This window comes from Penaeus japonicus, unplaced genomic scaffold (assembly GCF_977035675.1).
Source record: "Penaeus japonicus unplaced genomic scaffold, GWHDUDI00000001_assembly GWHDUDI00000026, whole genome shotgun sequence".
NCBI lineage: Eukaryota > Metazoa > Arthropoda > Malacostraca > Decapoda > Penaeidae > Penaeus > Penaeus japonicus.
In genome coordinates, this window is record NW_028234428.1 from 10645110 (window position 1) to 10665106 (window position 19997).

At 41.2% G+C, this 19997-nt stretch overlaps 1 protein-coding gene across 1 annotated transcript in view; it reads left to right on the forward strand.

Moving 5' to 3' along the window:
- LOC122249765 (protein turtle homolog B) overlaps positions 1–19997 on the forward strand; it is a gene marked incomplete at its 3' end in the record, with an annotated part of 72410 nt that overhangs the window by 42609 nt on the left and 9804 nt on the right. The window contains 4 exon segments of the mRNA XM_086552431.1: positions 15044–15176; positions 16459–16664; positions 17265–17381; positions 19166–19369. Of these exon segments, the coding sequence (XP_086408557.1) occupies positions 15044–15176; positions 16459–16664; positions 17265–17381; positions 19166–19369 (660 nt within the window).

A 19997-nucleotide genomic window follows, 5' to 3' on the forward strand; every position in this document is an offset into this window, starting at 1 on the left:
ATTGTATACACATGAATAGGCATAGGAACTATGCCTAAATGATTTGTACAGTTCATATTAGTTTCTGAGACATACATTGTTGGTAAAACAGATATTACTGTGACCCTGTCAATCAATAAGCTAGGGCAAAGCTATACATAAGACATAGTAGTGCATGTATATCACTCTAGAGAGGCCTTGCAATTTTATCTATTACAGGCAAAGTCTTTGTGTTTACGTAATATATCTGATAAAATGCCGTCCTCTATAAAGGATGTTGCAATACTGTACAATGTTTTACGTTCAATCCTTTCACGAAATTCTTCAATTAGAGGACATATCATTACATAGTGGTCAAGGGTGTGTGAATAGGGCTGACTGCACAACTTGCATTCAGTTCCCCCAGCATTGTTTGAAACACTATACTCCCAGTAATATTTGTAGCCAAGCCGTAACCTTGCGGTCACTACATCAAGCTGTCTCGTAACTCTGTTTGTACTGCCGTAGATATGCTTTGTCTTGGACATAGCATTATGGTGAATGATTGATCTGCTTGTGTCTTGCTCAGCATTTCTCTCAGTTTCAGCCTGAGTGGAGAGCTTTTTCTTTATGATCTTACGTACATGCTCAGTTGTTACACCAATGTCATACTCAATAGTATCCATATGACTGTATGATCTAGATAGAGCATCAGCCATATCGTGTAACTCTAGATTTATGTGTGATGGTACCCACAATATTTTAGTGGCTACATCCTTCAGAAACAATCTGTTCAACCTATGCCTCGCTGTTGACACGAGTCCTGTGTTATCATTTCTGTATGAGTTTAGAGCATGAAGTGAGGAGAGGGAGTCTGTAATGATGAGAGTACTATCCCCCGTGCGATCGGCTATCTTAAGAGCAACAAGTAAAGCAAACAGTTCTGCCTGCAGGATGGACCCCAGTTGTTGAGTCTGAAACCAACATCGCTAATCCTTCCAGTGGCATCGCATACGATTGCAGCGCATGCGGCTGAACCTGTGGCTGGAATTACCGACACATCAGTGAAGATAAGCTGTTTTATCTCATACTCTTGCTTAATCTCGTGAATTTGCTTCAGAATGTCCTTTCTTAATTTAGCTTTCAGGTGAGCGTTGTTTTCAATTTGTTTTTTTGGAGGGACACTTGCTTTGATGATGTCGAAGTGCTTTATCTCCATGGCGGAACAGAATGTTTTTGAGGGATGCCTTTGCAGAACTCTATCATATCATGGTTTCGAAGCTCTGAGCATGTTTTCTTGACCAAGCAGATCTGTGGCGCCCCGTGGAAAGGCAATTTAACAAAGATTCCTTGGCTATACTATCATTTGGCGATCTTAATAATTTTATTGCTGTCATTGTGTTGATTTCTGTGATCCTATCAGTAATGCTTGGCAATCCGAGTTCTTTCCTCATGTTCAAGACCTTAGTAGTATTTGGACATCCCAGGATTATCCTCATTGCCACATTTTGCATTACTTCTAGCCTTCTAATTGTTCGGGATGGCTGTGTTATTAGAGCAGGTGCAGCATAATCAATGAGGGGTCTTATGTAAGCTGTATACATCATTCTTACAATTCGTATGTTTGCCCCGAAGTTACATTATTGCCAGCAACTGCTCGTAGGGCAGCTAGTCTACTCTTACATTTTTGATTGATCACCTCAACATCTTCGGCCGTATGTGGAATATTTACTCCGAGATATCGAAATGATTCAACCTGAGCTATACTATCACTATCTATAGTGAACTGTTTATCTCGATCTTTTACATTGTGACTATATACCTTGGTCTTATCTATTGAAATAATCAATCCTAGTTCATTGCAGACCGTCGATATTGTCTGCAGTGCACATAAACAGTCTTGATAATTTCTAGCATGAATCAGTATATCATCAGCATAGCTTATGATCGTGGCATTGGCTTGTTGTTTAAGAGAGATGATAAGGGAGTTTACCAATACGTTAAATAACAGAGGGCTTAGGACTCCCCCTTGGGGGGTGCCGAGCGACATGACCTTCTGTTCGCTCTTATAGCCTTGAAACACTACGGCTGATTGCCTATTCTGGAAGTATCCATTGATCCACTGTAATATACGTCCCCCGATTCCCATCAGGGCTAGTTCGTGTAGGATTATTTGCCTATTTGCTGTATCAAATGCAGACTTCAAATCCAGGAAAATAGTGAACCCATTGCCTCCAAGAATTGACAGAAATGTTGTTATACAATTTTGAACACTCTTGTCTGGCATAAATCCATAAAGAGCTGGCGACATTTTATCTTTGATTCTAAATAAATAGCCGATTTAGTATGACTCTTTCAAAGTTTTACAAAGGCAACTAGTTAAGGAAATCGGTCTGTATTCCCTGGATTATTTGTCTTTGGTATTGGTGTTTATAATACTCTGCGTCCAGGATATTGGTAGCACACCCTTTTCATAAATGAGTCGGAACAATCGTAGAACAGGTCACCAGGGACATTTCTGAGTAGTCTAATGACGTCATACGTGATGCCATCCTCGCCAGGAGCTGTTGAATTGCCTCTGGTGAGGGCAGCATCAAGCTCGGTCTCAGTAAACGAAACATCGCAATCATCATACTGCTCAATCATCGAGTCAATCAATTCCCTCATGCCTGCATAAGATTCGCGTAAGAGAGCAGCTGACTCACTATTCAGTGAGTCAGGGCTGGATATCCTAGCATATCTGTTGATGAGCTCATTTGCTTTTTCTCGAGGATTTGGATGTGCGATTTGAGATGTCTTTTTCCCTTTTATCCTATTAATATCCTCCCATGCTTTTCCTATTGGTGTTGAGTTATTTAGTGAATTGACAAATTTCCCATTTTTCTTGTTGCAATAATTCGACTCTGTCTCGAACTTCTTGAAGAGCCTCCTGAAACAGTTCCAGTAAGGGAGCTGTTCTGTTTCTTCTGTATGCCCTACCAATCTTTCGAGCAGTGTGTTTTAAGGTTGATAATAGAGAATCTTTGTTATTGCTATATAAGTTCGAGGGAGGGACGTGAGATTTCTTTACATTCTTGATTGCAATGTCTTGATACTCGTGTATCTTAGAGACCAGATCATTATTGAAGCTACATGGGCAGACTGGATAATAACTCGCGTACCAGTCGTCAATATACTGAACAAAATCAGATATCTTGTCAACTGGGATTTTTATCCTCCTCCTCTTAAAATCACTTGTGAGCTGAGCATTACAGGGAACTTTTATCTCCGACAATAGAGCAAAATGATCGGACATTAGGTCGTCAGTAATCCTGGATGTATGCCCGGTGTCATACAAATGAAAACCAATACATCGGTCGAGAATTCCTCCACATTTATGGGTGGGCTCATCATTACCTATCAGCTGTACAAAGTCATGACTGCTTAACAATCTCGAAAGTCTCGATCCATTTCTATTGGTGCGAACGGGATCACCGAGCTGAGTGTGGCGCGCGTTAAAGTCTCCAACCATAACGGTAGGTTCTGAGTAAATGCAGTCGGGCAACGCATCTATGTCAAATAGATTTGCTTGTGCATACAGATTAATCACATTAAGCGTCGAGGTTCCAATATAGATCTTAATTCCATGGAACTGTGTACCCTTACTTTGACCTTTATGAGGCAAAACTGTATGCGGCAAAGTCTTTTTGACATACATAACACAGGAGTTATGCGTTTGAAGCTTGTACGATATATAGGACAATATTTTAGGTACATGCTCACCCTTAGATAATCTGCAGTACTGTAGGCAAATTACATCAATATTATCGTTGGACACGTTCTCGCGCAGATCGGGTAATCGCTTCCTAAGTGAGGCAATGTTCCAACTCAGGAGGTGATCCCTTTATAATTCGTCACCTCAGCGTTATCCATTCTTAAACTGGGGATACGTTTTTATTTTTTCTATGTGTTCGTGTACTATTTTAAAGCTGAATAGAACTTCCTGTTTATTTTTCTCTGATAAGTTCTTATTTCCTATTAGTTCTTTTACTGATTTCCCACTGAATGATCTAGGGACAGCTTTTTTCAGTAAGCTTTCAGCTTCGTCCTTCGTCATCCCCTGCTCATTTTTTTGTGCGTTCCTTTTATCATTTATACCTATAATTTTTTTCAGTTCGTGATCTCGGATCTTTGTATTTCAATTATTTCTTTTAGTTGCTCAACGGTTTTTGTAAATTCACTCGTGCTTTTTTCGAGAGCAACTACAAATTTTTCTGACATGTCCTTGACCGTTTTATCAATCATTTCACTTATTTCACTACACATAACTGCAGGAGCACTATCAGTTTCTCCGGCCTGTTTTGCAGTGTCTTGGTTTGTGACTGCTGGTCCTTCGGCGTTATCACTGTTTTCAACTGGCCGAGCAGCCTGGCTGTGGCCTAATTTCGGCCATTTGTCGGCCTGATGCCCTCGGGATGAGATGCACCGCTCCGACGCACCTGGTGCCACGCATTACGCGAGGTACCTCACTTCGCGCGGCAGCCTGATGCGTTGTATTGGTGTGTGCGCGCAAGTGTAGTCGTTGTGGTCCCTTGCTCTCGATAGACGGTTTATTTGGGCAGTCTTGATGCCATGCTCGCACATCTTTTTTGTAGCAGTTTATGCATTGCTCGTGGATTTTTTCCCCCTTTTCAATTTTGTTGTTGCACTCTTGTGTGGGGTGCTTTCCTGCGCAGATGCCGCACCAGTAGGTTTTAGACCTGCACTTTTCAGCCACGTGCCCCCAACGTTGACATTTGTAGCAACGCCGTGCAGGCGGATTGTAGTAAGCAATCCGCAGTGGGCGGTAGGCCCCAGGAACCCAGATTTTTTCCGGGGGAGGCTCGGGTCCTGTCCATTCGGCCACCACTGCCTCTTTTCCCTTCAGGCGCTTGGGCCTCGCCAGGTGTTCATGGGCTTCTATTATGCTCACCTCTTGATGAACACTAAGCCCAAAAATGATTATGTCGACCCTTGGCGATTTGGCCTTGGGTGCTGTTGGTTCGTGGAGCTTGATTCCACCGTATTCCGTGTTCAGAAGATCTTTAATTACATCTTCTTTCCTTTCAACCATTATGTAGGTGTGTTCATCTCTCCTGAATATGATTTTGGTGCCATGATGCTGTTTCGTGGCATGCAACAGCCATCTGTATTTCGAGGCAACATCTGTGTCTTTCGGAAAGTCTAGCCTTACCCTCTGATCTTGAGGTATGTAGCCTTCCTCACATTTTGCCGGTCGTAAGGGCCGTCGGTTGTTGTTGCGAGTTTGTCCGTTTTCCAGTGGTCCGGCTTCAGCGTTCGATTTCTTTGGGTTCTTCTTCTTCTTGTTTTGCACAAGTGTGAATCCGTCGTCGTCAGTTTCGTCTTGAGGGGAATATCGTTCTCCTTTTCTTTCGGTTCTGCCTCGGTGTCGTTTGTGGATTTCTTCAATTTTCTTTTGCGGGTTTTCGCATTTCCCGTTAGGGTCGCCGTTGTTGCCGCAATCCATGGTGATGTCTTCGTTGCTGAGTGTTGCTGGCCTTTTACTTGTCAAGGGTTCGTTTTCCATTTCCATTCCTGGGTCGGTCGGGGCCTCAGACGCCGGTATGGCAGCACTAGCCATGACGTCAGATTTAACCCGGGGAGGGTATTCCCCGAATTGCCTCAGGGCATGCCTGGGTACGACAAGGTCAACACAGGTGAACGCTCAGGGTATGCTGTTGTTTTGGTTGTATTGCTATCCCTCTATTTGATTGGGATTGACCCTAGCGGTCACTCCCCGACCTCACTTTGTTGACAAGGGGCGTTATCAAACAGACGCTCCGGTCCAAAAACCAGCTCGCACGCTAAAGCTGTGATCAACTCCGGTGCGAATTTCACTCACTTTCTATCACTTTATCACTATAGAAATTGTAATCACCATGGCACTTATGTAGACAAAGCGTCACTCACTGGCTCACAATCTATCTGATAGATTCGTAAGATCTAATTGTCAGGATTATCAGGTCACCTAAGGTCAGGTCACTAGGTCACGAGAGAGGACAAAAACACGTCTGCTCTGTGAGATCGCTGGCTCTAAACTGCAGAGAGAGAGAGAGAGAGAGAGAGAGAGAGAGAGAGAGAGAGAGAGAGAGAGAGAGAGAAAAGCAGGTAAATAATTAGACAAATAGACAGATCGATCGATAAGTTACAGAAATCGCGGCCTGTGATTTCTAATGGAATTTCGCGGTTTTGAAGTTGCTTGCCTTGCTTGCCAACCACATCCGTTTTCTCGAGCAATCAAATCCAAGCAGACCACAAAACCAGAGACAAGGACTTATATTTTAATCTCTCTAATTATCTTCATTTTCGTCACTTCCTTTGTGTTGTTGTGAATTATGGAAGTATCGAGTGAAGTAACACACACACACACACACACACACACACACACACACACACACACACACACACATTCACTCACTCACTTACTCACGCACTAGTTAATATCTTATATACCCACAGATACTCACATACGTAACACATACATATATCACTATCGTAACCCTAATAATAATGATAAAAATCACAACTGATAATGATGATCCTGTTAATAAGAATTATGATAAAAATGAAGCATTATTAAACAAAGATACAACCAGACATCGTAAAATAAAAGCTTCAAAATACATAAGTCTATCACAAAGAGAAAAAGACCCATTTTCTTTGCTGAATCACCCTAGTGTCAGATCCTTTGATTTGATCCGAGATCTGTATGTGTGTGGATCGGATCCAGTTCTCCATTCCTATCTAATTAACTAGCCCACCCATAAGTCATTATAATCCTTTAGGGACTGTTGACATAATGCTGACAAGCCAATTCACTAATGAATGATCAATGAAGAGATAAATAGATATATGAAGAGATGAATAAATATATGTAGATAGACAGACAGACAGATAGATAAACAGGTGTAAATAGATTAACAGATATATCTAAATGAATCACTAAATTTAGCATAATACATACTCTCCACAAGGTTAAAAGCAATGAATAAATAAAAGATTAGATAAAATCCAAACTAAACCAACCAGATTATTTTCCCCTAAAAAGCAAACATATTTCAAATTCCTTGTTGTCTCGAATGTCTATTCAACAACGTTCGAATCGCTGGCGCAAACGAGTCGATAAAAATTTCCCGCCAAAAGTCCGAACACTTTGTTGAACCCGAACCGAAGCCGAGATAACGACACAACGAATCTATTTAGAAGGATTAGCTGGCGGCGATGCGAAACGACAACTTTTCTTATCAAGATTGATAGCGGGAGGCGAGGAGGAAAATGTCCTTGTCTTTTGAACACTGAGATAACGTTTATTGTCGAGGAGGGGGGGAGGGGAGGAGGGAGGAAGGGAGGAAGGAGAGGGAAGGAGGTAGATGGAATGGGGGGGGAGGGGTAGGGGGTAAGGGGTGTTGTAATAGTGTTTTGACGGTGTTGATTTAACTTTAGGTTGTGTGTTATTTTTTTCTTAAAACGTTGTTTAGATGATAGATTACTAGACAGACATACATACAGTGTGTGCGTGTGTGTGTGTGCGTATACAAATATATAATGTATATATCTAAATCCACCAGCATATATCAGTACACACTACAAAATCAATAGCAAGACCAGAAAGCACAGTACTCTCGCAGCGAAGAGTTATCAACATTTACAAACACGTTAGCGGGTTTACGCTATAAAACCTACCCTTTCGACAATGTTTGTGTAATAAAAGTCAAGCTCAAAAAAGCGCTTATCACTGTGCTATTAATACCACCAGGTCTTACACGGACACTCCCAGTCTCTCTGGCGATAGGAGGTGTGACACAGGTGACACTCTGTGTGTACCATGACACCCAACACCCTTCAACAATGTGTCAATACACGTGACCTGGCTGTCTGTTAAATGAGAATTGGCAACTCGTCACTGGATGGATACCTTTTTTTGTAGAAGCAAGTTTTCCAATATGTTGTCTTGTCAATTATTCGTATATGTTCTTATGCTTTTATATGTTTATTTGTTTATTTGTTGTTTAATTTATTGATTAAAAATATGATAGCAACTATAGTCATGTATTCATCTGTCCGGTTATATATATATCTGTTTCTTTATTTGTTTATTTATATCTTCGTAACATAAAAGATAAAAACGGTGATAAAAGCAGAGTGAGAGAGAGAGAGAGAGAGAGAGAGAGAGAGAGAGAGAGAGAGAAAGAGGCAGGCAGACAGAGACACACAGATACCGAGAGAAACAAAAGAACAAAAACAAAAAAACAAAGAAGAAACAAGGGGACAGCATAACGAAAGAAATGAATCTCAAGTTCTCAAGATAAGAGTGAGGGGAAAGATAGAGGGGAAGCAAAGAGGCAAGAAACCACTACGAGGGGAGAAACCGCCTGTTTTTTTTTTTTCTTTTCTTTTCTTTCTTTCTTTTTTCTTTATTTTTTTTTTTTTTATTGGGGGTGGTGGGGATACAACAATATCTCATAATCCTTTTACACGACGAATCCCAGCTGACGAAAGAGCCGAGTCGTGGTCAAATTTTCATAAATATTAATTCGACCGAGAAAGGCAAGAAAAGATTAGTAGTAATTGGCTTTAGTTCTTAAAGAAAAAAAAAATAAAAAGAAAAAAATAAGAGAGAGAGAGAGAGAGAGAGAGAGAGAGAGAGAGAGAGAGAGAGAGAATATTAGTAATAATGAAAATAAAAATAAAGAAATGAAATAGAAAGGAAAATGACAAAGAAAAAAATATATATTTTCCTCTTTCCCAGTAACAAACATCTAAATACTCAACGGGAAGGAGATGTTTTGCAATTATTTGATATGACCTTATTAGAGGACACATTGCAGATCCGTTAGATGCAATTGCATGCATGGTTGTGAGGGGAAAGTTGGTGTGCGTGTGTGTTTAGGATTGAGGGGGGGTGTATGATTATGTCAGTCTTTCCCTGTCTGTCTGCCTATCGTCTCTCTCTCTCTCTCTCTCTCTCTCTCTCTCTCTCTCTCTCTCTCTCTCTCTCTCCCTCTCCCTCTCTCCTCTCTCTCTCTCCTCTCTCTCTCCCCTCTCTCTTTCCCCCCCCCCCCCTCTCTCTCTCTCTTTCTTTATCTCTCTCTCTCTCTCTCTCTCTCTCTCTCTCTCTCTCTCTCTCTCTCTCTCTCTCTCTCTCTCTCTCTCTCTCTCTCTCCCTCTCTCTCTCTCTATCTCTCTCTCGCTTTCACCCTCGCCGTATATCTCTCTTTCTCTTTCACTCAGTGCAACCACAAGCGAATTAAATAGTCTAGCATGGCATTAACACTCTAACGCTACATCTCTGTTCACACTGAGTATGGTATCGCGGACGAGGGAAATTCTTGTGGGGAGAGAGGGGTAGGCTAGGGGGCGGCGAGGAGGGGAGGGGAGGGGAGGGGAGGGGAGGGGAGGGGAGGGAAGGGAAGGGAAGGGAAGGGAAGGGAAGGGGAGGGGAGGGGAGGGGAGGGGAGGAGAGGGGAGGGGGATAGAAGGGTTGGAGGGGAGGGGAGGGGGATAGAAGGGTTGGAGGGGATGGCGATAGAAGGGTTGGAGGGGAGGGGAGGAGGGTAAGGGAGGGGAGGAGAGGGGTTGGAGGGGAGGGGAGGGGGTAGAAGGGTCGGAGGGTTAGGCTAGGAGAGGGAGGGTTAGATGAGATGGTGGCCAGGGGGAAGGGATAGAGGCTAGGCTAGGGAGTGGGGAGAGGGATAGGGAAAAATGGAGGACAGGTTGGAGGGTAAGGGGTGAGGGGGGGTAGAGGGATCAGAGGGAAGGCAAGTGGGTGGGGCATAGAAGGTAGGCCACGAGAAGGGCGGGGGAGGGGGGGGGGTTGTTAGAGGGTAGGCTGAAGGAAAGGGCATAGAAAAGAGGGAGGATATGCTGTAGGGAGGGTAGGTTGGCAGGTGGGAGAGGGGAGTTTTGAAGTGTTAGAGGGCATAGAAGACATGGAGGGGGAGGGCATAGCAGAGATGGAGGGTAGGCTGAAGGGAGGGGCATAGCAGAGATGGAGGGGAGGCTGAGGGAAGGGGCATAGAAGGCATAGAGGGTAGGTTAAGAGAAGGGGCATAGAAGAGCTGGAAGATAAGCTGAGAGGAGGGGCATAGGAGAGTCCCTTAAGACAATGTGAATCTCAAAGGAGTTTTTCAAGACGGGAAAACTGGGCAATGCAATAAGGGACACGAGGGCGGTAAGACACTCTTATTATCCATCTCGGGTTCGCATGGACACGGATGGATAAGCACCATAGCACGAATATTCAATTAGGGGAAAAGCACGAATGTGTGGTAATATTATGCATGATCTTGCATGGGAGAACGTCGTATAACGCATAACGTCATGAGGTCGCATATATAACTATGTCTGTCTGTCTGTCTCTGTCTCTGTCTCTGTCTCTGTCTATTTTCTCAGTTCTATCTTTCTGGCTATAGATATATCTATTGTATCTCTGTGCGCATGAGTGTGTCTACATGTGCACTCATACTTTTCATACTATGCTTGTCTCTCCGTCTCTCTCTCTCTCTCTCTCTCTCTCTCTCTCTCTCTCTCTCTCTCTCTCTCTCTCTCTCTCTCTCTCTCTCTCTCTCTCTCTCCCTCTCATTCTCTCTCTATCCCTTTATCTATATATATCTTTCTCTCCCTGTCTTATCCCTTCCACGCCAATCCCCCCCTCCCCTCCCCCCTATTTCTCACGCCCGTCCCTCTCCTCCCCCCACCCCCGCTTCCCCAAATCACGCAATTTCTCCCTTCAATTCCCAATCGTCTCTCACGCTCTTCTTTCGAAAGACAAGTTGCCAAAGCTGTTATTTTTTCTGCCTCGTTTCACAAGTTCCCACAATCCTATTTCATCCTGAGTCGTTAACGTGTGTGTGATAGGTGTAATTGGGGTTTTAGACTATGCTTATTTATTGGTGTTGGTAGCTTTGTTGTCATCGTATACTGTGGGAAGGAGAGGGGAGAGGAGGGGGAGGGGAGGGGAGGGGGAGGGGGAGGAGGGGTAGGGGGAGGGGACGGGAGGGGATTCTTGTATAAGGGGAGGGGGAAAGGGAGGGATTCTTGTGTAGGGGGGAGGGGAGGGGAAGGGAGGGGGGATTCTTGTATAGGGGAGGGGGTAGTTGTATTTTCGATTTTTCTTTATGTTTGGTATTTTTGTTTTGTTTTGTTATTATTGTTATGTTAGGTTTTGTGGCGAGGAATATGTTTTGTGATTTGTTAGGTTTTGATGTTATTTTTATTGTTGATGATGATGCTTCTAGAGGGGAGTATGATCGGTAGGAAATATAATCGGTTATATTATCCTGTATTTTTTCCCTCTTTCCCTCACCCATTCCCCACCCTCTCGTCCCCTATCTTTGTTTCATTTATTTACCCCCCCCCCCTCTCTCTCTCTTCTCTCTCTCTTCTCTCTCTCTTTCCTTCACCCTCACACACACTTCCTTCCTTCCTCTACCTTTCTGAATGTGGATACGATTAAGTAAACTCGTCCCTCTGAAATCCACACCCGCATAGAGGCACTTGATATATGGCCGCACACCCCACCAGGTGGATTTCTCTTTTCGAATTTGTGTATCATATTTCGTGTCTCTATCCTATTTCTGTATTTCTTTTTTTTCTTTTTTTTTCTTGCGCTAGATTGTGTGTATGTTTGTTTTTGTTTTATTGTTTTATGGATGGGAAATTAGATTCAGTGAAATATAATGAATGAGTAAAACGTGGGCTGTTTTGGTTAATATTGTTATGTAACTTCCGATATTTTTAAGAGATTGGGCGAAAAAACAACACATCTCTGTTTTTCTTTTCCACGAACGATAAAAGTAAGAACCCTCAAAAAAATTGTGGATATTGCATCTCAGCAAACAAAAGTCGCGGCGGTTTTAAAACAGTGCGTCATCTCGACAAACTGTGCTGTTTAATTTCGGCGACAACAACACTGTTTGTAACTTCGCCGCACACACACAATGTTAAACAAAACTCGTACTTCGTAAACACTCACAAATCTGGCGTTTTTATTTTTTTTTATGTTGTTTCTGTATTTGGTTTCTTCATGAGGTTTCTTTATGTGGGGTTCTCTATGTGGTTTCTGCTTTGTGTTGACTCTTCGCTTGACCTCAAAGATTTATGTGTATTTGGTCTTCTGTTCCTATGCTGGTTCGGTATTATTTCTTTCTTTGTTGGACTGTTCTTCTTGCTCCTCTTCTATAACTTCGTCACCATCTTCTCTCTCTCTCTTCCTTCTCCTTTCACTTCGTTTTCTTGTCCTCCTCTTCTTCCTCCTCCTTCTCCTTTCCCTTCTACTTGTCATACTGTGCCGCTTTCTCTTCATTATCATCATTTACATGTCTCTCTTTCTTTCTCTCTCTCTCTCTCACTTATACACACTCTCTCTCTCACACACACACACTCACTCTCTCTCTCTCTCACACACACACAGTCACACTCTCTCTCTCTCTCTCTCTCTCTCTCTCTCTCTCTCTCTCTCTCTCTCTCTCTCTCTCTCTCTCCCTCTGTCTCCCCCCCTCTCTCTCTCTCTCTGTCTCCCTCTCTCTATCTCTCTCTATCTCTCTCACTCTCTCTCTCTCTCTTCCACCCCAACCCTCTCTCCCTCTCTCTCACTCACTCTCTCTCTCACATTCTCTCTCACTCTCTCTTCCACCCGAACCCTCTCTCTCCCTTTCTCTTTCTCTCTCCACACAAACACTTTTATGTATATGCATATCCGTTTCTCTCTTGCTCTTTCCCTCACTCAGCATCCTGACGCAGCATCATATCTCAGCCTTCTCAGTCGATCTTCATCTCAGAGAGATAAACAACTTTAACTTTCTCTCTTTCTCTTTTTTTCTTTCTTCATCTTCTCCTTGTTCTACTTCGTCTTCTACTACTTCTGCTTCGTTTTCTTCTTATTTTCTTTTCTTCTCCTTCCTCCGTCCCTTCTTCTTCCTCTTATTCCCCTTCTTCTTTTTGGTATTAGTATGCCTTTTCTGTTTTTTTTTTCTTTTCTTTCTCCTTTTCTTCCTCCTCTTCTTTTTCTTTATCTTCTTCTTTTCTCTTTTTAATATCAATATTTCTTTTCTTCTTTTTTCTGCTTCTTCTTTCCTTCTTCCTTTTCCTCCTTCTCTTCTTCTTCTTTTTAACATCAATATTCCTTTTCTTCTTCTTTTTCCTCTTCATCCTCATTCTTCCCCCTCACCCCCCCACCCCCCTCACCCCCCACCCCTCCCTCTCTCTCTCTCTTCATTGCCAGAGGCGCATAATTACCGTGTCTCCAGCGCAGTTGAATGATAATTGTAATTAACATGATTATAATAAGCAAAGTATAACGTCGAACAGCGATCGTTTCGAGACGTAATAACTTCCTTTGGGTTCGTTTTATGTGCGATTGTTGGCGGTAGGGGGGAGAGGGGAGGGGGGAGGGGGGAGGGGGAGGGGGAGGCGAGGGGGAAGAGGGTAGGGGTAGGGGGAGGGGAGGATGGGGTTTGATAGGGTTTGGAGGGGTGTGCTGGGGGGGGCGGAGGGTAGAGTGTAGGCTAGGGGGAAGGGGAGGGGAGGGGAGGGGGTAGTAGGGATGGGAGGTATGTTGGGGGTATGGGTGAGAAGGGGTGGTTGAGGTGGGGGAGGGGGGTGGACTGAATGAAAATGGGGGAGGGGGAAGGAGGACGGAAGAGGGTGAAGGAATAATGAAGAAGGGATAAGAGTGGAGGGAAAAGAGAGAGAAAAGGGGAGAGAAGAAAGGGAAATAAGGAAGAGGGGAGATAGAGAAACAGAAGAAGTAAATTAGTAGGAGATATAGAGGAAAGAGTGAGGGGGGGTAAGAAAGTCCTTAATAAGATAAAGGGAGGGAGGGGGGTTAGGGAGAAAGGAATGGGGAAGAGGTAAGGTAAGAGTCTAAAACAGTGAGGGGTAGAGAGGAAAGACGGGGAGGAGGGGGGGGGTCGAGAGGAAAGACGGGGAGGGGGGAGGGGATCGAGAGGAAGGACAGGGGGGGTAAGGGGATAATAAGGGTTGAGCGTGGGGGGTCGAACGGATGCAATAGAGAGAAACGAAAGAGGTGAAAAGACCTCCCTGTTGTCTTGCTAGTAATCTTACGTGATTGTTACCTCAGGCTATTATGGGGTGGTCGGGGGGTGGTGGAGGGAGGGGGGGGGGGTGAGGGGTCGTTGTTGTTGTTGTTTTTGTCCTGTGTGTTTATTGGGTGTTTTTCCTCTTTTAATCGTACGGCGTTGCGAATTTATACTTTTTGTCGGTCTGTCTGTCTTCCTGTTTTGAAACTGGGGCTTACTCGATGTCAGAGATTTATCGGATTGTCTTTTATTCTTGTTGTTTTGCTTAGTTGAACTGAAGATCATATAGATTGGAAACTTTTATTGTATAAAGTTTGATTAGATTTTTTTTTTTTTTTTTACTTATGCAAATTTGGTGATGATTCTCGCTCGTTTTGTATATAAATGTATATGCGTTTGTTTACGCACACTTGTTTATGTACATGTTTATGTGTGCACGTGTACATAGGTGCTGATACATACATATGTGCGTATGTTTGTGTGCGCGACTAGATATGTGTATGTCTATATGTTATATGTTATATGTTATAGATCTGCGTACGTGTATCTATGCACGGTTCAATATGTACGTGTATCTGAGTGTGTGTGTGTGTGTGTGTGTGTGTTATATTCTCGTATCTCCTCTCTCTCAGTCGCCGCCCCCATGACTCTCTCGTCGCCTAAGTGAATGATTGGGTGTCATGGGTATAATCTTTCCCTCCGTCAGAAATAGTAGCCTGTATTCTATCGTGTGGGCGGGGTGATACGGGTAACATATGAGCGGACAAGGGTGGCAGTCATGCTGTCTAGAGTGGGATGACTGAGTGTGTGCTAGGGTATGGTGTAGCTGGGTATGTAATATATGGTGTGTATGATATTATCTTCGTGGAATTCAGAAGAAGAAAAAAAAATTGGTGAGCGTGCGTGTGTGAAATGTGGTGTGCGTGGACCGTAGAGTTACAGGCCATTAAAAACCAAAAACAAAAGTGTGGCATTTTCTTCATGTTTTTTTATCTATTTCCTGACAGGTCCTCTCACGGAAGTACGGGCGGTGGAAGGTGGGCGTGTACTGCTGCCATGCGACTTAGACCCGCCCACTCCTGGGGACACCACACTCCTTGTCCTCTTCTTTAGATTTGACTCCGTTTTCCCCATATACAGGTATGAGGGCGCGTATATGTTTGAGTACATACATACTCGTATAGAGCTGTTGAGTTCGTTTACATTCACACTCTTGTAGACAGGTACAAGCCCGCCCTTTTATGGTTATACTTGTTCCTAATGACAGTCATCTATACTACTTTATGCTAACGGCCATCGATTCTAAGTAAAGACTAATTCTATCTAAGTAAAGCCTACTTTTAACAACTACTGAAAGTAATGGAGGAAATGCCAACTGATTTAACTCCCTCTACCAATTACATAATTACCTTCGAAGTTACCAATTGACGAAAGAAAAATTAAGTCACATTAACATACCTTAAAAATGGGTCACTTTACCATACGAATAGTCACCTTATTAATCACCCTGTTTATTAATGTTAATAACTTCAATTAACTTTAATTACGACTTCCACACGCATAACTAAAACATCAAGATAATGATTGTTCCTAATTGTTGTTTTTATTCTCCGTACACAAACTGATTGTAGGAGATATTAGACTCATTAAAACAACAGCCAACGAGGAAAAAAAAAGGCGGGAAAGTTCTTCACCTGTGCTTGTTATGCATGACATTAGCTGATCAATACTCTCTCTCTGTGGCTTTCTCTCTTTGTTTTTTTTTCGTTTTTATTTTCAATTTCTCACTGTGGCTTTCTCTTTGTTTTTGTTTTTTTCTTTTTTTCTTTTCTATTTCTTCTTGATGTATTTTCTTTCTTCTATTATTGTAATTGTATGTTTATGATGATGGTGAGAGTAATGTTTATACGATGGTGATGATGATGATAGTGTTGATAGTAATGTTATTATGATGATGGTATTGTTCATAATTGCTATGATGTTAATGATGATCATGGCGACAATGATGATGATAATGATAACAGTATTATGATACTACTAATATTAAGAGTTATAGGCTGTTATTACTATTCCTTGTACTAATACTAGAAATAGAAATGATGATATTAGCAATAGTAATAATTATTATTATTGTCATCATCATTAATATCAATACTATTATTATTTAAGCTATTATTGTTATGGTAATGATAATGATAATGATGATGATTATTGTCGTCATTACTACCAGTACTATTATCATTATAATATCATTACTATCTTCATTGTTATTATCATTATTATCATCATTATTATTATTATTATATATATATTATCATCAACGTTCTCCTCACTAACATCATCACCCTTATCATCACCACAACAAACAAACAAAAATCTTCCCTAAAAAAAATAATAACAAACACATCCCCCCCCCCCATAGCCTAGACGCCCGAGGACTAGCCTTGTTGCAGGGGAAGCAACAAGCCTCGAAGCCCTTCCAGCAGCGAGCCTACCTCAAGGTCAGCCGAGGTCAACAAGGGTTACTCCTCGAGAAGGTGCACTCGGAAGACAAGGGCGAGTACAGGTGTCGAGTGGACTTCCGAGGGTCACCTACTCGGAACTCGAGGGTGATGCTCAACGTGATGGGTGAGTGTGAGTGGGCGTGATGGGGCGTGAAGGGGCGTGAGGGGGTCTGTAGTCTGGTTTTCTGGGTTGTGGTCTGTTTTTTTTTTTTTTTTTTTTTTTTTTTTGGGGGGGGGGGGGGGGGGGGGGGGGGGGGGGGGGGGGGTTGTTTGTGTGTGTTTTTTGTTTATTTTGTTTTGAGTTTATTTGTTTTGTGCTTTGTGTTTTGTTTTATGTATTTGTTTCATGGCTTTGTTGATTCGTTTTATTGTTTTTATTATTGGGTTCTTATTTGCTAGTTTTATTGTTTATTTGTTGCGTGGTTATATTTTATTGTAATTATTTGAGACAATCAAAACTCCCAAAGCCATAAGACTCTAAAATTCTATTAAAAAAAAACGAAATAAGGAGTAAAAGGCTTAAGAGTAATAATTTAAGAAGTAATTAAACCAAAATGTCAAAGAAAAAAAAAATCTCACAAATATCAAAATAAAAATAACTTCATTACTTCAACCAATGTGTCATAACTCGAACTTGAACTTGACTTGAACTAAATATTAAACACGAACTAATATTGTGAAATGTAAATTAAATTATAACTAGCATTTCTTTTTCCTTTTCCAGTGCCTCCTCGATCTATGACTATCACCAGTGACCTTGACCCAGGACGGGAGGTCAAGACGGTAGCTGGTCCTTATACCGAAGGAGTGGAGGTGACTCTCGCGTGTCAGGTCAGAGGAGGTCAGTTCATCATGTGTGCTTTGTTTATTTTTTATGTAAGAGAGATGTTTTTTCGTACAAAATTTCAAATTCAGCAACGAAGGTGAAATGAACATTAGAAAATATTATTTTATTAAATTTTGTTAAATGTTATTATTTTATTTTTTATATTATTTCTCGGGTATACATTGACAGAAATGTTTGGATGGAGTTTTATGAAGATAAAACTTATAAACAAATATATACTAATGGATATATCAAGCCAAAAAGATTAGAATAAACTATGAAAGATAAAAAAGCGAGTTTTTTTTCTGTTTCAAACTACCAACTAAAACCAAAAGATCATAAAAAGAGTTTAACAAAACAAACAAACCAAAAATAAAGAACAAGAAAAGTATAACAAGATAATCAATCAGAAAACACCACGAAAATGATAACAACAACGAAGAAAAACGAAACAAAAAGACAAACCAAAAGAAAAAGAAGATGAAACACAACAATTGAAAGGAATAATAAAATCATAACGTTTCGATTTTGACAATTTTCCTCCTCAGACGATAGCCCTCCCCCCTCCCTCCCTTCCCCACCCCCCAAAAAAAGGTCTTATCATCTGATTGTAGTCCTTTCATGTTGTATTTTGTTTGTTTTTATCTTTCTTTGTTTCTTGGTCATTCCGTTATTTTCGTTATTATTATTATTATTATTATTATTATTATTATATTATTATATAATCTTTAATTTTTGATTGGTAATTAGATTGTTATGTTATGTTTTGATGTTATTGTTATTTCTTATTTGTTTATTTCTTGCTTAAAATATATTTTTTGTGTTGTTTGTTAGTAAATCATAACTTAACCCCCCCATTTAATATATCTTCATGCATACACGCTATGTGCTCAAACCGTTAATCCACAAGTTAGGCAACCGTGTTTACTGAGATATCGTGCATGGCTTGCCTCGCGTAAGCAATATTGCAGACATCGTTGCTAATACTACCCAGGTGTTCGATCGGGATTTCGTCTTGTTGTGTCGTCTCAGGGCATAACGAGCCATGTTGCAGTGTTGAATTATTGCCTCCCTAAGATGATTTTTTTTAAATCGTGGCAGAACTGCTAGATACTGGATAGATAGATAGATAGATAGATAGATAGATAGATAGATAGATAGATAGATAGATAGATAAATAGATAGATAGATAGATAGATAGATAGATAGATAGATAGATAGATAGATAGATAGATAGATAGATTTATTGATAGACTGATAGATTGATAGATAGATAGATAGATAGATAGATAGATGGATTGATAGATAGATAGATTTATTGATAGACTGATAGATTGATAGATAGATAGATTGATAGATTGCTTGATAGATAGATAGATAGAGAGATAGATAGATAGATTGATAGATAGATAGATAGATTGATAGATTGCTTGATAGATAGATAGATAGAGAGATAGATAGATAGATTGATAGATAGATAGATTGATTGAGAGATAGATAGATAGATAGATAGATCGATAGATAGATAAATAAATGGATAGGTAGGAAACAAATAGATATATCAAGAGATAGATAGATATTGGTAGAGATAGGTAGATCGATAAAAATAGATAGATAGATATACATAGATGAGTAGATTGAGATATAAAGATATAGATAGATAGATATCGATATATACTGATGTACAGTATATTACATAATACTTTAGATTTGGTGTTGCCACTAATATAGCATATATATAGATATATAGATGTTATCTCAAATATATAACAACAATTTGGCTATTTCTCGTTTCCCAGGTGACCCCCGACCTAAGGTGACCTGGTGGCACGAGTGGTCACTGCTGGACAACACGAGCGAGGTCAATACAAGCCATGTCGTCAAAAATATGTTGACGCTCCCCCCGCTGACACGAGCTGATCTCAACAAGACACTGACATGCCAAGCCACCAATTCCGAGCTCATAATACCCATGTCAGCTTCGGTGGTGGTTGACATGCATTGTAAGTACTTGGGGTGGGGAGAGGGGGAGGGGGAGGGGGATGTGTGTGTGTGTGTGTGTGTGTATGTGTGTGTGTGTGTGTGTGTGTGTGTGTGTGCATTCGGTGCCTGTTTTTTTTTTTTGTTTTTTTTTTTGAGGGGGGTGGGGGGGGGGGGGTTAGGGGGTTGGTGTGTGATATCATTGTTATATTTTGTTGATGTATTGTGAGAACGGTGAGGGGGTTTAAGTGTGGTGAAGGGTGTAAGAGTACGTGTTCGTGGTTGTGGATGTGGTTGTGTGTGTGTGTGTGTTTGTGTATGTGTGTATGTGTATATGTATGTGCATGTGTGTGTGTTTACTGTTGCCATATCCACATCAATATGCATAACTAATTTGATCAATCCCTTTTGCACGCCTAAAATCAGACAACCACAACACGTAAGTATATAATTTGTATTTAAACGCTTATGCTAAAAATATTGTTAGATCACAATAATAAACTTTTCCAAATATCTCACAGAGATGATGTCATAATATCAAAACTGTGATTGTTGCATTTTTTTTGTAATTGTAATTGAAATTATTGAAGACGAATAATTGTGCTTTAGCTTCTATCTCTTTCTCTCTTTCTATTATTCTATTCTATTTTG